Source organism: Oncorhynchus mykiss, chromosome 20 (assembly GCF_013265735.2).
Source record: "Oncorhynchus mykiss isolate Arlee chromosome 20, USDA_OmykA_1.1, whole genome shotgun sequence".
NCBI lineage: Eukaryota > Metazoa > Chordata > Actinopteri > Salmoniformes > Salmonidae > Oncorhynchus > Oncorhynchus mykiss.
In genome coordinates this window covers 9,293,326-9,311,136 of record NC_048584.1, presented here as the reverse complement: position 1 = coordinate 9,311,136, position 17,811 = coordinate 9,293,326, and the positions used below count along the sequence as shown (strand labels likewise).

Here is a 17,811-nt window from a genome sequence, read left to right as displayed (position 1 = left end):
CACAGGCCTCCTCTGTCCACTGCTCCTCTGCCTGTTGCTGAGAGACGAGCTAGAAGTCACCAGGCTCTCTGAGAGGATAACACAGGCCTTTAAAACAACATGTCCTCCCCCTCCTCTTTCTTCTCCGTCAACCCCCCTAGAGATAGGGAAAAGGGCAAAGGGAATGAAACAATTGTGTTAAATGTGGGGAGAGCTCCTGTTTCTGAGACAGAGAGAGAGAGAGAGAGAGAGAGAGAGAGAGCGAGAGAGTGAGTGAGTGAGTGAGATACGAAGTGAGAGACAAAGTGAGAGAATGAGGGACAAACCCCACTACACGACATTAAACTAGTGGAAAGGAGGGCGGAAGTGGAGTATGACAAAAGGGTCAGAGAGAAAAACAAGACATGATGAGAGGAGGAGGGCCATGTAGCCGATAGTAGAGGGAGCTACAGAGGTAGAGGAACATATAGAGAGGCATACTATATGTGGGGGCCAGGCCGTGAAATGGAACCCTTTGGAGCTGTGATCAGCTCCAGCATTCTGCTAGCCTAGCTTCCATTCCTCTCCATTCACCTGGGAGTATGACTCACTACAGAAGGTGACAGAGATGACAGCTATTGAAAAACTAGCCCTGATCTGGAGCCTGTGGGCGGCAGTGATCTTCGCAGCTGGAGTTGGTGAGGAACTTAATTTGATATCACCCTCAATTACAGGGGGGTGAGCCATAGACATCTTTATGTATTTCTATGGGGTAAACTTCACTTGCTTTTTAACTTCTCTTCTAATCAGATGTTTGATGTTGAACATTGATCTGGTTTGATACGGATTAGAATGTATGTGTTTTTCCCCCCAATACTAAACATAAAGGGATATAGGATATCATATAAAACAATCATCTGTTCGTGTGCTTGACTAACAAATACCTCTTCCAAATTGTACAGAATTTATTAATGGGCAATTGTATGATTAATCATGTTCATATTAATTTAATTGGTAATCAAGTGGCAATGGTCAATGTTGTTCCCCCAGATGAGCACCTTTGCCCCAAAGGAGCCCAGGTCCATCTTGCCAGTCTGCAATGCTATTGGCTGTCAGAGTCAGCGACATCATGGCTGGAGGCGAAGGGTATCTGTCGTCAGGTGAAGGGTGGGGATCTAGCCACAGTCCGAAGCACTGAAACTCAGACATTCATCCACAACTCCTTCAAATCGTGAGTAAACAGTTTATGATCTTTCTAACAGATTTATACATTATTTTCTGTCACCTGACTATACTAATTCACTTAATTCCCCACCACCCTCTTTTAAATGTTTGGGTATACGGTACCAGTCAAAAGTTTGAACAGACCTACTCATTCAAGGGCTTTTTGTTATTTTTTACTATTGTCTACGTTGTAGAATAATAGTGAAGACATCAAAACTATGAAATAATACATTGAATCATGTAGTAACCAAAAAAGTCTTAAACAAATCCAAAAATATTTTATATCTTATATTCTTCAAAGTAGCAACCCTTTGCCTTGATGACAGCTTTGCACACACTTGGCATTCTCTCAACCAGCTTCATGAGGAATGCTTTTCCAACAGTCTTGAAGGAGTTCCCACATATGCTGAGCACATGTTGGCAGATTTTCCTTCACTCTGCGGTCCAACTCATCCCAAACTATCTCAATTGGGTTGAGGTCAGGTGATTGTGGAGGCCAGGTCATCTGATGCAGCACTCTGTTACTCTCCTTGGTCAAATAGCCCTTACACAGCCTGTTGAAAAACAAATGATAGTACCACTAAGCGCAAACCACGTGGGATGCCGTATCCCTGCAGAATGCTTTGGTAGACATGCTGGTTAAGTGTGCCTTGAATTCTAAGTAAATCACTGACAGTGTCACCATCAAAACACCCCCACACGGTCACACCCCCTCCTCCATTCTTCACAGTGGGAACCACACATGTGGAGATCATCTCACACAACGGTTGAAATGAAAAATCATAAATTTACTCATCAGACTAAACTACAGATTTCCACCAGTCTGATGTCCATTGCTCGTGTTTCTTGGCCCAAGCAAGTATCTTCTTCTTATTAGTGTCCTTCAGTAGTGGTTTATTTGCATCAATTCGACCATGAAGGCCTGATTCACGTAGTCTCCTCTGAACAGTTGATGTTGAGATGTGTCTGTTACATGAACTCTGTGAAGCATTTATTTGGGCTGCAATCTGAGGTGCAGTTAATTCTAATGAACTTATCCTCTGCAGCAGAGGTAACTCTGGGTCTTCCTTTCCTGTGGCGGTCCTCATGAGAAACAGTTTCATCATGGCGCTTGATGGTTTTTGCGACTCCACTTGAAACTTTCAAAGTTCTTGAATTTTCCGGATTGACTGATCTTCATGTCTTAAAGTAATGGTGGCCTGTCGTTTATCTTTGCTTACTTGAGCTGTTCTTGCCATAATATGGACTTGGTCTTTTACGATAGGGCTATCTTCTGTATACCCCTACCATGTCATTACACAACTGATTGGCTCAAACTCATTAAGAAGAAAAACTTTTGAAAGAGTAGATGTGTCCGAACATTTGACTGGTACTGTATGCATCTTTTTGTATAGAAAATCCACTGAGTGGGTCTGGCTGAGGGATGGCAGGGGAGAAGGGCCGGATAGAAGCGAGGGTTTGGGAACAGGAAAACACCCTGGGCGGGACAGGGACAGGGGCAGGGAGAGCCTGGGGGGCTGTACCCAGATGGACCTGGGTTCACCAGGACAGAGGAGGAACACAGTGTGTGATGGACAGTACCTCTTCCTCTGTGATAAGGTGGTTACAGGTGAGACTGCATGGAGAGTGTACTGCATTAATATGTCATCGCAAACTATAATTCAGAATGAAATGTGTTTGTTGTCTTCATAGGGAGACCTACGGGGTGTAACATTGTCACAAATTAACACATTATATTGCGGTGTGCTAATGGGTGTGTGTATGTTACCTCTGTCTCCTGTAGTTTCCCTGCCTTCGTTAGACAGCTACCTCACAGGTGTTCCTCTCATGTTGGGTGTGTACGCCAGGTCACAGCTACAAGTCCTCCCTACAGTCCCAGACCCTGACCAAAAGAGAGTGGAGGTGAGTGACATAATATTTCACACTGATGGAACCGATTATGATACTTGTTGTTGTTGTTGATTGACCTACGGGACTGCATTCATATTAGGAGGTCGTCAGATTTCAGGCAAAACTCTTGATATGGATGTCATTCTGATGGCATCACCTTGTGTCGGCTTTGACCACAGCCATGTTAAAATCCAATTTACCCCCCCCCCTTCTGTCTGATTACTTTATTATCCTCCCCTCAGATGCTGCTGTTTCCTGGGCTGTGGTTCAGCCATGCTGGCCAGGTGGCATCAGTGGAGCTGGTCAGCCAGCCCAGAGAAGTGTCCACCTGGGTCAGATTTCAGATCCTCCGGCCCTACTGCAGCCCCCACCATCACCTGGTGCCCCCAGGTAAAAAATAAAAATAAAAACAACAACACCTTACAGAGCAGGAAGTTTTTGAGGAAATTAAATATTTTCAGTCTGGAAAAACACCAGAGCTTGAGAGTATACCAGTAGAGGTATATCAGACCTTTGTTGATGTACTCATAGATACATTATTTGCATGTTTTAATTACTCCCATAAAAATGGTAGACTTTCAGGTACTCAATAAGATGACTTGATTTCATTACTGCTGAAACAGGATCCAGGTGGTAAATATAAAGATCCAGTCCATTTAAAAACGGGAGGCCTCTTACACTTCAGTGTTGTGTTGGGAAAATCCTGGTGAAATGCATAGCACATAGAACAAACAAGGTTTTACCAGATATTGTTCATCCTGATCATGCAAGTTTTTTACATGGACGATATATTGGAGACAGTATACGACAATTACTTGAAACAATTGAACATTGTGAAACAGGATCCCAGGCCTGGTCTTCATAGCAGATTTTGAAAAGGCTTTTGATAAAGTAGGACTAGAATATATACATATACTGTGCCTTTGGAAATGATTCAGACCCTGTTACTTTATCCACATTTTGTTACGTTACAGCCTTAACCTACATTTTTTTTTTTAAATCCTCAGAAAATCTACACACAATACCCCATAATGACAAAGCCAAAATAGGTTTCTAGAATCTTTTACAAATGTATTAAAAATAAAAAAAGATAAATACCTTATTTACATAAGTATTCAGACCCTTTGCTATGAGACTCAAAATTGAGCTCAGGTGCATCCTGTTTCCAATGAACATCCTTGAGTTGTTTCTACAAGTTGATTGGAGTCCACCTGTGGTAAATTCAGTTGATTGGACATGATTTGGAAAGGCACACACCTGCCTATATAAGGCCCCACAGTTGACAGTGCATGTCAGAGCAAACACCAAGCCATGAGATCGAAGAAATTGTCTGTACAGTCGTGGCCAAAACTTTTGAGAATGACACAAATATTAATTTTCACAAAGTCTGCTGCCTCAGTTTGTATGATGGCAATTTGCATATACTCCAGAATGTTATGACGAGTGATCAGATGAATTGCAACTAATTACCATGCAAATTAACTGAATCCCCCCCAAAAAACATTTCTACTGCATTTCAGCCCTGCCACAAAAGGACCAGCTAACATCATGTCAGTGATTATCTCGTTAACACAGGTGTGAGTGTTGACGAGGACAAGGCTGGCGATCACTCTGTCATGCTGATTGAGTTTGAATAACAGACTGGAAGCTTCAAAAGGAGGGTGGTGCTTGGAATCATTGTTCTTCCTCTGTCAACCATGGTTACCTGAAAGGAAACACATGCCGTCATCATTGTTTTGTACAAAAAAGGGCTTCACAGGCAAGGATATTGCTGCCAGTAAGATTGCACCTAAATCAACCATTTATCGGATCATCAAGAACTTCAAGGAGAGCGGTTCAATTGTTGTGAAGAAGGCTTCAGGGCGCCCAAGAAAGTCCAGCAAGCGCAAGGACCATCTCCTAAAGTTGATTCAGCTGCGGGATCTCGGCACCACCAGTACAGAGCTTGCTCAGGAATGGCAGCAGGCAGGTGTGAGTGCATCTGCACGCACAGTGAGGCCAATACTTTTGGAGGATGGCCTGGTGTCAAGAAGGGCAGCCAAGAAGCCACTTCTCTCCAGGAAAAACATCAGGGACAGACTGATATTCTGCAAAAGGTACAAGGATTTGACTGCTGAGGACTGGGGTAAAGTCATTTTCTCTCATGAATCCCCTTTCCGATTGTTTGGGGCATCCAGAAAAAAGCTTGTCCGGAGAAGACAATGTGAGCGCTACCATCAGTCCTGTGTCATGCCAACAGTAAAGCATCCTGAGACCATGTGTGGGGTTGCTTCTCAGCCAAGGGAGTGGGCTCACTCACAATTTTTCCCAAGAACACAGCCATGAATAAAGAATGGTACCAACATATCCTCCGAGAGCAACTTCTCCCAACCATCCAGGAACAGTTTGGTGACGAACAATGCCTTTTCCAGCATGATGAGCACCTTGCCATAAGGCAAAAGTGATAACGAAGTGGCTCGGGGAACAAAACATCGATATTTTGGGTCCATGGCCAGGAAACTCCCCAGACCTTAATCCCATTGAGAACTTGTGGTCAATCCTCAAGAGGCGGGTGCACAAACAAAAACCCACAAATTCTGACAAACTCCAAGCATTGATTATGCAAGAATGGGCTGCCATCAGTCAGGATGTGCCCCAGTTAATTGACAGCATGCCAGGGCGGATTGCAGAGGTCTTGAAAAAGAAGGGTCAACACTGCATATATTGACTCTTTGCATCACCTTGATGTAATTGTCAATAAAAGCCTTTGACAATTATGAAATGCTTGTAATTATACTTCAGTATTCCATAGTAACATCTGACAAAAATAGAGAATGGCCTTGGCCAGGGAGGTGACCAAGAACCCTATGGTCACTCTGACAGAGCTCAAGAGTTCCTCTGTGGAGATGGGAGAACCTTCCAGAAGGACATCCATCTCTACAGCACTGCACCAATCAGGCCTTTATGTCAGAGTGGCCAGATGGAAGCCAACCCTCATTAAAAAGCACATGACAGCCCGTTTGGAGTTTGCCAAAAGGCACCGAAAGACTCTCAGACCATGAGAAACAAGATTATCTGGTCGGATGAAACCAAGATTGAACTCTTTGGCCTGAATGCCAAGCGTCATATCTGGAGGAAACCTTGCACCATCCGTACGGTGAAGCATGGTGGTGGCAGCATTATGCTGTGGGGATGTTTTTCAGCGGCAGGGACTGGGAGTCTAGTCAGGATTGAGGCAAAGATGAAGAGAGCAAAGTACAGAGAGAACCTGCTCCAGAGCGCTCAGGACCTCAGACTGTGGTGAAGGTTCACCTTCCACCAGGACAACGAAACTAAGCACACAGCCAAGACAAGGCAGGAGTGGCTTCGGGACAGGTCTCTGAATGTCCTTGAGTGGCCCAGCCAGAGCCCGGACTTGAACCTGATCAAACATCTCTGGAGAGACCTGAAAATAGCTGTGCAGCAATGCTCCCCATCCAACCTGACAGAGCTTGAGAGGATCTGCAGAGATGAATGAGAGCAACTCCCCAAATATAGGTGAGCCAAACTTGTAGCGTCATACCCAAGAAGACTGAAGGCTGTAATCACTGCCAAAGGTGATTCAACAAAGTACTGAGTAAAGGATCTGAATACTTATGTAAATGTGATAGTTCCGATTTTTTTTCTATTTTTATAAATTAGCAAACATTTCGTGACGCCATATTGTTGCGCAAAAAATCTTACACAGGGACACTCAAAGTCAATCTTAAATTAATAATTGTTTATTGTCAGCGCGCTTGTCATGATCGTCATAAGAAGCGGACCAAAGCGCAGCATGATTTAATGAAGACGGAAAAAACACGAAATACACTAAAACAAACTAACCAGACAAACGTGACCGCTATAGCAACAGAGTGCTAACATGCAACATCACATAGACAATAACCCACCAACCACAATACAAAACAGGCTACCTAAATATGGTTCCCAATCAGAGACAACGACAAACACCTGCCACTGATTGAGAACCCTATCAGGCCAAAACACATAGAAATAGACAAACTAGACATACAACATAGAATGCACACTCATATCACACCCTGACCAAACAAAACATAGAAACAAACAATGCAAATAATGGTCAGAGTGTGACAGTACTGGAGAGGTACCAAACCAACTCAAAGCACCATAGTACACATGTCAATCAGAAGCTCCCTTTGGACAGACCCAGCAGTTGTCTTATACTGCACACAGACAAGTTATATTTGCATGATTTTGCATAATTAATTAATCATTGCTGTTTTGCTTCATTCTTTTGACCGACGAATACTGTTTCATAACATGTGACAGGCCAACACCTCACGAGGCTTCTTCTCTCTAAGCTGAGACCTTGAAACTGAGATATCTTTCATTTCTTTCTCAAAACAAGGTCTGGGCGTACTGCCAAATTGCAGATCCTGATTAAGTGAAGATTTGTACAGTCAGCCACTTGCAAGAACACAGAAATAAAAACAAGGGATAAAAGCTTAAGTGTCAATGTATGCCGATGACTCAAGTTTTTTTCTTAAGAGCACAATCTGGATCCCTGCACAGTCTCATTGAGGATCTTGATCCCTTTTCTAGCCTCTCTGGACTCAAATGTAATTATGACAAGTGTACCATATTACATATTGGATGGTTAAAAAACACAGTGTTTTCACAACCTTGTAGTTTACCAATAAAATGGGCAGATGGTGAAGTAGACGTACTTGGTATTCACATCTCAAAAAATAGAAATGAATTGACCACAATCAATTTCAATTGAAAGTTAGCAAAAACAGATTATTTAACCATGGAGAGGTACATACTTGTTGTTTATGGAAAAATCACATTGATTAACACTGGTTTTATCACAGTTTACTTACTTACTAATGGCGCTGCCTACTCCAGACAACTCGTTTTTTTAAATCATAAGAGCAAAAAATATTTCATTTTATTTGGAAAGCTAAGCCCGACAACATTAAATGTGCCTATTTATATATGAGTTTAAAGCTTTAAATATGACAGCTTTAAACCTCTCACTGTACAATAAGTGATACACCAAAATGGTCCTGTAGATCATTAAGAAAGGCTCATCCCTTGTTCAACATTTTTATTTTTGCCTTTATGCAGATCACAACTTCTCATTTTCAACTAATTGAAAATGACATGTTGTTTAAAGTATCTCCCTTTCTTAAACAAGCCATACAAAGCCGGTTCCAATTTCAGTTTTATCCTCCAGAAAAGATAGAGCACGTATTACAACAAATATTATGTTTAAACTCAAATTTACTCATTAATTAAAAAAAAAACATTCTTTGTGGATTTTTTAAATAAAATTTTGATTTTATTTATTAATGATATTATGAATAGAAACGGTGGAGTTATGTCACATATGAAGCTATTGAAACTATATGGGAATGTCTGCTCAGTCCAAACTTATAACCAACTGATTGCAGCATTGCCACAAAAATGGAGGAGACAAGTGGAAGAGGGAGAAGGTAGGGAACTTGTTTGTCTGACATATATTAAAAATACAAATAGGCTGAAAAGAATTGGCATAAATAGAAATGTAAAGTTTTATTTGAGAACAAAAATATTTACAGCTGTGCCATACACATTCTGGTATATGTAAAATGTACATGTAAAATGTATGTATGTATGTATTGCAGAAAAGCTGTAAAAACTAAAAGGATTTGTGTCCTCCGAAGAGGGGATGGGCTAATAAGAAAAAAGGAAAAAAGAAACACCACCTCAGGTTATTAATAAAGATGTTGTTGTATTGGAAGACTTGCCCTGTGTGCGTTTGTGCTGATTCATTCCTGTTTGTTTTTGTGTTTCCCTGATGTATGATGATCGATCTTTCAGTATGCATAACTGGTACTCACTCTCATTTCTCTCTCTCTCTTGTTCACTCTCATTTCTCTCTCTCTCTCTCTCTCTCTCTCTCTCTCTCTTGTTCACTCTAATTTCTCTCTCTCTCTCTCTCTCTCATTTCTCTCTCTCTTGTTCACTCTCATTTCTCTCTCTCTCTCTTGTTCTCTCTCTCTCTCTCTCATTGTCTTTCTTTCTCTGTCTCTCTTGTTCTCTCTCTATCTCTCATTGTCTTTCTTTCTCTCTCTCTCTTGTTCTCTCTCTATCTCACTCTCTTGTTCTCTCTCTCATTGTCTTTCTTTCTCTCTCTCTCTTGTTCTCTTTCTTTCTCTCTCATTTCTCTCTCTCGTTGTCTTTCTTTCTCTCTCTCTCTCTCTCTCTCTCTCTCTCTCTCTCTCTCTCTCTCTCTCTCTCTCTCTCTCTCTCTCTCTCTCTTGTTCTCTCTCTCTCTTCCATATCTTTCCCTTATCCATCTCTTTTTCTATGCAGGTTGTAGTTCTCTCCTGAACCCGTTCAGTTGTTGCTCTATCACCCCTCTGTGTAACACTACGGGAGGCTGTGCCCTGGGACAGTACTGGTGCCACCTGTTGGAGGCCTGTGTCCCTGTCACCAGCCCCTGCAGTCCCTACAACCAGTCCCCCTCTACAGGGGAGCGCAGCTACCCCCTGCCCCCCAGATACCTTGACATACCCCCCTTCTACCACCTGGTGGCAGACCTGCCCATGAGAGTGGCTCCTTGCTCAGAGCCTGCTCATATTAGTGTATGTGTGAGACGTTCTTATTTACAGAGGGTTTCTTATGTACAGTTCTTCTTTACATGCTTTATGCTTTGGATAAGTCGAATCAATGAAATTCAAATAATTATGCTTCATTCTCTCTCTGTCAGATCCTGCCAGAGAGGGAGATCAGTGTTTACCCCGATGACATTCTGTCCATCCAACACACCGGGAGACCTGGAACCTTCCTGAGTTGCCGTGACAACGCCTCCTCATCCTCCTCCCCCTGGAGACAAAGCTACCTCTCCCTGCAAGGGGCGGAGTGGGGGGGCTGGTGGGAGGGGGGGCTCTCGTCCCCGCCGGATGGAGGGCAGTGGGTGGACGGGGTGGTGTGCGACCTACGGGTGCTGTACGTCGACACACTGCATGGGCATGGCTATATTTCAAGTTCGGGCCAGAGTGAACTTAGTGGCTTCACTCACATTGGGAACATCAGTACGCCCATAAGTATGACCCCTGAAACCTCAGCTCCTGCCCCAGCAAAAAGTCAAATTTCTGGCCTTTGTATGATCCATCCTCTGCCTGATGGAGACAACCAGATCCATATATTGGTTGACACTCCTATACTCATTGTGGTTAAAATATTCTCTGGAAAAGGGGCCACCAGCTCCTGGTTGGCTCCGGTGCTCCAGACAGGGGTCCCCTTCCTCCCGTCCTGCCCAGGAGAGTTACCTGACTCCTGGCCTGGTTGTGAGAGAGACTCCCCTGACAGCTGGTTCTCCCACATGTCCCTGGTGCTACCCTCAGTGGGCATCCACACTCTAAACGTCAGTGCTGTGAATGGAGTGAGTGAACAGAGTACCTGTGTACAGGTGTGTGTTTATGAGCCGGTGGCTGGGCTCAGTGTAGAGCCACATGGACATCTGAGGATGCTGGTGGACTTGTCACAGGTGAGTTAGCACGACTAGTTGTATTGTTGTATTGTATTTTATAGTATTTATTTGAAAATCTGTGTTTTCTTTGTGCATCTTTGAAAATAATCTGATTTTCTTTCATTTATTTGTTCTGCTGATCACGTCCCTGCTACTGTACTGAAATTATACATTGTCACCGTTCCCTGTTTTTTCTAAGGCATTTACAGCCACGACGGAGACTGGTTCCTCAGTAAAGTATACCTGGGTGATTGACAAGCTGGATAAGTTTTCCTATGAGGGAGACACCTATAGTGTGATGTTCAAGAAGCCAGCTGAGTACAAACTGAAGGTACTAAGCTCATACATTTCATATAATTCATATTAAGATAAAACAACCTTGTTTTTAAAAATATATAATACCGATATAACAGAGTAAAGTGCCCATAGAGCCTCACTAATAACTTGTCTCTGTTCCTCCAGGTGACTGCAGCCAACCCTGTGAGCTCCCAGACCCTAGAGGTCACTCTGACTGCTGACACCATGACACCTCTGGCCGACCCAGAATTCCTCTCTGTCAAGGAGGTTATCGCTGTGGCCGCACTGCATCTCTACACTTTCAGGGTCAAAGTTGATGTCTCCCTAGGCGTCACTTTCAGGTTAGGGTCATTTTCTGTTTCGCAGAAGTATTCGCTTGGAGTGATATTACATCAATGAGGGTAGCATATCTGTTTACTCCATATTTTCTCTCATTGCTGGAAGTGGTGTTGGAGGTCCAGTACGGGGCACTCGTCCCTCTGGTGTAAGGAGATCCCATTGCCCCAGGGCAGTGAAGGGGACATTGCCCTACATAGGGTGCCATCTTTCAGATGAGACTTTTAAAAACCCTAAGCTATTGAATATTATTTCCTGTAGGTGGTCTTTTGGGGATGGCAGTGTCCAGGAAAACCACACCTTTCCTGCCCAGTCTGAGTCCCAGGACAGGCCAGTGGAGCGAGGAGTGAGACAGGTGTATGTGCAAGACTCTGTGAGCCATGTCTACCTACAGCCAGGTAAACATAACTCTACCAATGTGTAAATTATTGGAATTCATTCTAATAGTATAGATGCTTGCATATCACTCCTCTTTCCATTCAATACAATAGGGTATGTCTCCATTAATCTACAGTGCCTCCTGAAATATTCAGAGCCCTTGACTTTTTCCACCTTTTGTTAGGTTACAGCCTTATTTTAAAATGGATTAAATGTAATTTTCCCCTCATCAATCTACACACAATAGCCCATAATGACAAAGCAAAAAATTTTTTTTAGTCTTTTATAATTTATATAAGAAAACAGAAATATCACATTTACATAAGTAGTTAGACCCCTTACTCAGTTCTTTGTTGAAGCACCTTTGGCAGTGATTACAGCCTTGAGTCTTCTTGGGTATGATGCTACAAGCTTGACACACCTGTATTTGGGGAGTTTCTCTCATTCTTCTCTGCAGATCCTCTCAAGCTCTGTCAGCTTGGATGGGGAGTGTTGCTGCACAGCTATTTGGGCCACTCAAGGACATTCCGAGACTTGTCACGAAGCCACTCCTGCGTTGTCTTGGCTGTGTGCTTAGGGTCATTGTCCTGTTGGAAGGTGAACCTTCGTCCCAGTCTGAGGTCCTGAGTGCTCTGGAGCAGCTTTTCATCAAGAATCTCTCTACTTTGCTCCGTTCATCGTTGCCTCGATCCTGACTAGTCTCCCAGTCCCTGCCATTGAAAAATATCCCCACAGCATGATGCTGCCACCACCATGCTTCACCGTACGGATGGTGCCAGATTTCCTCCAGACGTGACGTTTTGCACTCAGGCCAAAGAGTTCAGTCTTGGTTTCATTAGACCAGAGAATCTTGTTTCTCATTGTTTGAGAGTCTTTAGGTGCCTTTTGGTAAACTCCAAGCAGAGTTTGTGCTTTTTACTGAGGAGCGGCTTCGGTCTGGCCACTTTACCATAAAGGCCTAACTGGTGCTGCAGAGATTTTTGTCCTTCTGGAAGGTTCTGCCATCTCCACAGAGGAAATCTTGAGCTCTGTCAGAGTGACCATGGGGTTCTTGGTCATCTTCCTGACCAAGGCCCTTTTCCCCCTGATTGATCAGTTTGGCTTGGCGGCTAGCTCAAGGAAGAGTCTTGGTGGTTCCAAACTTCTTCCATTTAAGAATGATGGAGGCCACTGTGTTCTTGGGGACCTTCAATGCTGCAGTAATGTTTTGGTACCCTTCCCCAGATCTGTGCCTCAACAAAGTCCTGTCTCGGAGCTCTACGGACAATTCCTCCGATCTCATTGCTTGGTTTTTGCTCTGACATGCACTGTCAACTGTGGGACCTTATATAGACAGGTGTGTGCCTTTCCAAATCATGTCCAATCAATTGAATTTACCACAGGTGGACTCCAATCAAGTTGTAGAAACATCTCAAGGATGATCAATGGAAACAGGATGCACCTGAGCTCAATTTTGAGTCTCATAGCAAAGGGTCTGAATACTTATGTAAATCCTTTTTTAAAAATGTTTATGTAACATTTGCAAACATTTCTACAAACCTGTTTTTGCTTTGTCATCATGGGGTATTGTGTGTAGATTTTCTGAGAAAATTGTTTAATCAAATCAATTTTCGAATAAGGCTGTGACGCATCAAAACGTGGAAAAAAGAAAGCGGCCTAAATACTGTATATCACTCTCACTCTGTCTCTCACTCATACAGATGACTACACACTGACTGTACAGGTCTACAACCAATACGACAACATCAAGGGGGCCACATCACTGAAGGTACGGCCTCCATTGACTCGTATACTCATCTCCCCATCTCCTCCGGTTCCCCTGGTCAACCAGACCTTTCTTCTTGAAGCCTCTTCATACCCATCTCACTACGGAATCCTGTACACTTGGAACTTTGGGGACGGTTCAAAGGAAATCCAAGGATTCCACGGCAAAGTTAGCCATGTTGCTCGGACCACTGGGGTTTATAACATGACTGTGTGCGCTAACAACACCTTGACTGCACTGACAGCCTGGGTGGCCGTGGCAGTGGTGGAGAAGGTATCTGGACTCCAGTTGAGCTGTAGTGGACCCAGTGAACTGAAGTCTGTAACTGAAATCAAGGGCAAAGTGGCTTCAGGTTCCAGTCTTCACTGGGACTGGGACTTTGGTGATGGGTCTGGACATAAAAACATCACAGACAACTCTGTATCCCATGTCTATGAGTCCCCAGGGAGTTACACAGTCAAAGTGACCGTGTCTAACGCAGTCAGCCAGGCTAGCCAGTCCATCCGTCTGGAAGTCTACAGGTTGGCCATCAGTGGAATTCTGCCATCGGAGTGTTCCGAGACAGAGAAAGAGATACCGCTCCAAGCACTGGTGGACGGGAATGTTTCCATGCTGACTTTCCATTGGAATTTCGGGGATGGATCACCTTTGTCAGTACAGAAGGGGAAGTCTGTTGTTACTCACACTTATTCAAACTCTGGGGTTTATAACGTTAACGTAACTGTTCTCAGTATAGTAGGATATGTATTTTATGATGCCAACGTTTGCATTGAGGCCCCCATTACCGGGATAACCATCCACCCATCACAGGATGCTGTGGCAGTAGGAAAAGAGGTGTGTTTTAATGCAGTTGCTGCCCCCAAAAGACAGCCCACTGGATATCAGTTTCTGTGGCTCAATCATTCATCCAACAGCTCTCCTATAAGAGGACTGGCTCATCATTGCTTTGTGTATAATGAGGAAGGGATCCATGATGTTTCAGTGATGGCAAGTAACAAAGTCAGCCAGAGCATAGCCAAAGCCACGGTTGCTGTGCAGAAGCCTGTGAGTAAACCATCCATAGCACATAGCAGTCAAAGCAACACACTGACTGTCAATGAGAAGATGACACTTTGGGTCAAGAGTTGCCCTGGGACCAATGTTTCTGTGCAGTGGGACTTTGGTGACGGCTCACCACTGGCAAAGAGTCTAAATGTTTCCCATGTCTTTACTTCTGCTGGCAGGTTTACAGTCAAGGCCACAGCTTCTAATGCAGTTAGCCTGGATTCTGTTAACCTGGAAGTGAACGTACTGCTTCCCGTGTCAGACCTGAAGCTGAAAATCAGCCAGCCATTTGCAGTAGTAGGAGAAAAGACTGTCATAACAGCAGTTGGCAATGTTTCAGGTCATGTCAATTTCTACTGGTCAGTGGATGGCCCTGATACCACCACTGAGCTTGGGATGTCTCACTTTCAGTATGTGTTTCTTAAAGCAGGTGTGTATCAGGTCAAAGTCACAGCCCAGAACCTGGTGAGCCAACAGGAGGCAGCCATTTTGATTATAGTTTTAGAGAGAATACAAGGGCTTCAATTCTCAAGTCTGACATCCATGAGCTACATACCAACCAGAGAGAGTGTCTTGCTCACTGCGTCAGTAACACATGGCTCCAATGTCACTTACCATTGGCTAGCCAACCAGAGAGGTGTGACCCAAACTGGCAGTGTTGGTGAGCACTTTGTGTGGTTCACTGAAACTCCAGGTAATATATCTGTTGAGTTGACAGCTTCCAACGGACTTGGTAAGACGACCAGCCGTATTTCTCTAAAGGCAGTAGAGCGAGTTTCAGGGGCTAGAATGTCAACAGCTAGAGACACCATACCATTAGAGAAGTATACCAACATCTCTGTAACTGTGGAGACTGGATCTGACCTTCAGTATCTCTGGAATGTGAACTCAGACCTTTCAGCCTTACAGACTGATGTTCCTTTTCTTCTTTACATGTTTGAGACTCTGGGTTCTTGTTCTGTCAGTGTGTCGGTGCAGAATGTTCTCAGTTCAAGCAACGCCACCAAACATTTCACAGTTCAGGAGGAGGTTAGAGAGGCAGACTTTCAGGTAGGTGGCAAGACACATCCATTCTTTATAACGTCCAATACTCAAGTTGCACTCTATGGATATGTCAATAAAGGGAATGATCGGCACTGGGAGTGGAAAGTTGTTGGGTGTACTGGAGGTGCTCTGGTTTTGGACAACAATCAGTCAGTTATCTATACCTTTACAGATGTAGGGGTCTATAATGTCTCTCTGAACGTTTCTAATGGTATTAGCTGGCAGGCAGTCTCACACAGAGTCACCATCCAGGATGCTATTCAGGGCTTGACTCTAAACCTTAGCAGGTCTACGGTCTGCGCTGAAGATCATATTGCTTTTACACCATTAGTTTCCAAAGGAACCAATGTCAGCTTCTCTTTAGCCTTTGATGAAGTTGAGCCATCATATGACCTTGTTGAGGTAAGCTTCACCACCTCCACCCTCCCAGTTGGGTCTCACTCTGTCACAGCCCGAGCCTGGAACAAGGTGAGCAACTCCCAGGTGTCATTGACCGTCCAGGTGGTTGAGAGGATCGGGGGCCTACGACTGGTCAACTGCTGTTCCACTGCTCTAGAAGCTCTAAAGGAGGTCCCTTTCCAAGCAATTGTCATGAGTGGTTCTCCAACCGATTACACCTGGACGATCCAATTAGAAGGGTTCCAGCCCTTACAGGTCATTGGACAGGAAGTGATGTATACCTCACCCGGAAGTGGTTCGTTGTCTGTGGGTGTGATGGCCAGCAATGTCTTCTGCTCTGAAACCCTGAATGAGACAGCTATTGTTCAGTTGCCTGTGAGGGAGGTCACGATTGTTTGTGATTCTACAGAAAACTTTAGAGGCTATAGTGTCAGATTCTCAGTCACAGTAGATGGTGGCAGCAATTTGAGGTTTCAATGGGGCTTTGGAGATTCAAGTGAAGGAGTTGTCGTCACAAAATCCAATAGAGTGGACCACACATATCTCACTGCTGGAAAATATATTGTTCAAGTCACAGCCTTCAATAACGTCAGCCAGGTCTCCACACAACTGCTCACTGAGGTGAGAGAACTCCAGTGCTCACTCCCTCAGGTCACTTTAGTCCAGGGCCAATCCACAATCGTCAAGTCTAGATCCAGCTACTTTGAAGCAAGCGTAGACATCAAAGGCTGCACTGCATACAAGACCATGTACCTATGGGAAGTGTTTAGGGGGAGTGGCTGTGGAGCTGACAAGACTGACGGCACTCTGGTAACACAAAGCAGTGGGCACCCAGCAATCCAGAACAGCAGTGGACATCCAGTAACCCTGATTAACCTGGTGGGTGTGACTACACCACTGTTGTCCCTCCCTAAGCAGGCCCTGGAGGTGGGCCAGTACTGCCTGGGGTTCACTGTCTCTCTCCAGGGAACCCCTCTACGCCTGTACAGGACGTCCAGGCTCTCTGTGGTTCACAGTTCCCTGGTACCCATCATCAGGGGGGGATCGCATAGACTGGTGTCGAGCCACAGTGACCTGATCCTGGATGGGTCAGAGTCCCATGATCCTGACGAAGAGGAAGGGGAGCTGAACTACCACTGGGAATTCATCACTGAGGTCATTTAAATCAGAATTAGGAACCCTTCATTGCCTTTCTACTATTTAGGTCGAGATTGTTCACTTACATTTATGTTAACTTATATTGCTGTCTCACCTGGATGTTTTCTCATAATTGTACCAATGGTGTCCATTTCTGCCTGTAGAACTCTACTGGGTGGTCGTCCCAGGACCAGGATCAGCTTGTAGGGTATGACAGCAGCAGGTTGACTGTCCCCAGCAGGAAGCTACAGCCAGACAAGCTCTACCTCTTCACCCTCACTGTCCAAAAGGAAGGGAGGAGACCTATCTCTACTACACAGTCAGTGAGTCCCACATTATCTCTACACACCACAATATCTTGATGCAAAAAAGGGGGTTCAGCGAACCATGCTCTGTAAATGGGTTGCTGTGAATTTGACAGTAACTTACAGGCAGCTAGTGGTAGGTAAGTTACTGTTTTTCATATTGCAGTACAACTACTTTAATCTAAATACAGTATCAAAGCAAGTACTGTGTAATGACGCACAGTAAAATACCGTATAATTGACGTACTCTACTGTAAAAAGCAAATGCTACTGTCATCGTAATGAATGAATGAACGGATGGATGAATTAATTAAATTAATTGAAGGGAGATGATGTTTGTATTTTACAGGATTTTACTGTAATTACATGAGATAGGTGCAAGCAGGTTGGCTGCTAGGTAATGTTTTACACATTACAGCATATCAATTAATATTTGGTGTTTTATATAACTTGCACTTGTAGAGGCCTTAATGGTATTTTTCTATCTCAATATCAAATCATTTCTGGGTAACAATGAAGTACCCAACTGGGATTGT

At 44.1% G+C, this 17,811-nt stretch overlaps 1 protein-coding gene across 2 annotated transcripts in view; it reads left to right on the top strand.

The window, feature by feature from the left end:
- The first annotated feature begins 286 nt into the window (after positions 1-286).
- Positions 287-17,811, top strand: part of pkd1b (polycystic kidney disease 1b) — a 29,494-nt gene continuing 11,969 nt past the window's right edge. For both annotated transcript variants that reach the window (XM_036955720.1, XM_036955719.1), the window contains exons 1-12: positions 287-656; positions 1,009-1,189; positions 2,577-2,791; positions 2,966-3,084; positions 3,315-3,462; positions 9,412-9,683; positions 9,809-10,588; positions 10,770-10,901; positions 11,033-11,208; positions 11,465-11,601; positions 13,282-16,988; positions 17,135-17,293. In XM_036955720.1, the coding sequence (XP_036811615.1) occupies positions 587-656; positions 1,009-1,189; positions 2,577-2,791; positions 2,966-3,084; positions 3,315-3,462; positions 9,412-9,683; positions 9,809-10,588; positions 10,770-10,901; positions 11,033-11,208; positions 11,465-11,601; positions 13,282-16,988; positions 17,135-17,293 (6,096 nt within the window). In that variant the 5' untranslated portion in view covers positions 287-586. The remainder of the gene's footprint in view (positions 657-1,008; positions 1,190-2,576; positions 2,792-2,965; positions 3,085-3,314; positions 3,463-9,411; positions 9,684-9,808; positions 10,589-10,769; positions 10,902-11,032; positions 11,209-11,464; positions 11,602-13,281; positions 16,989-17,134; positions 17,294-17,811) is intronic.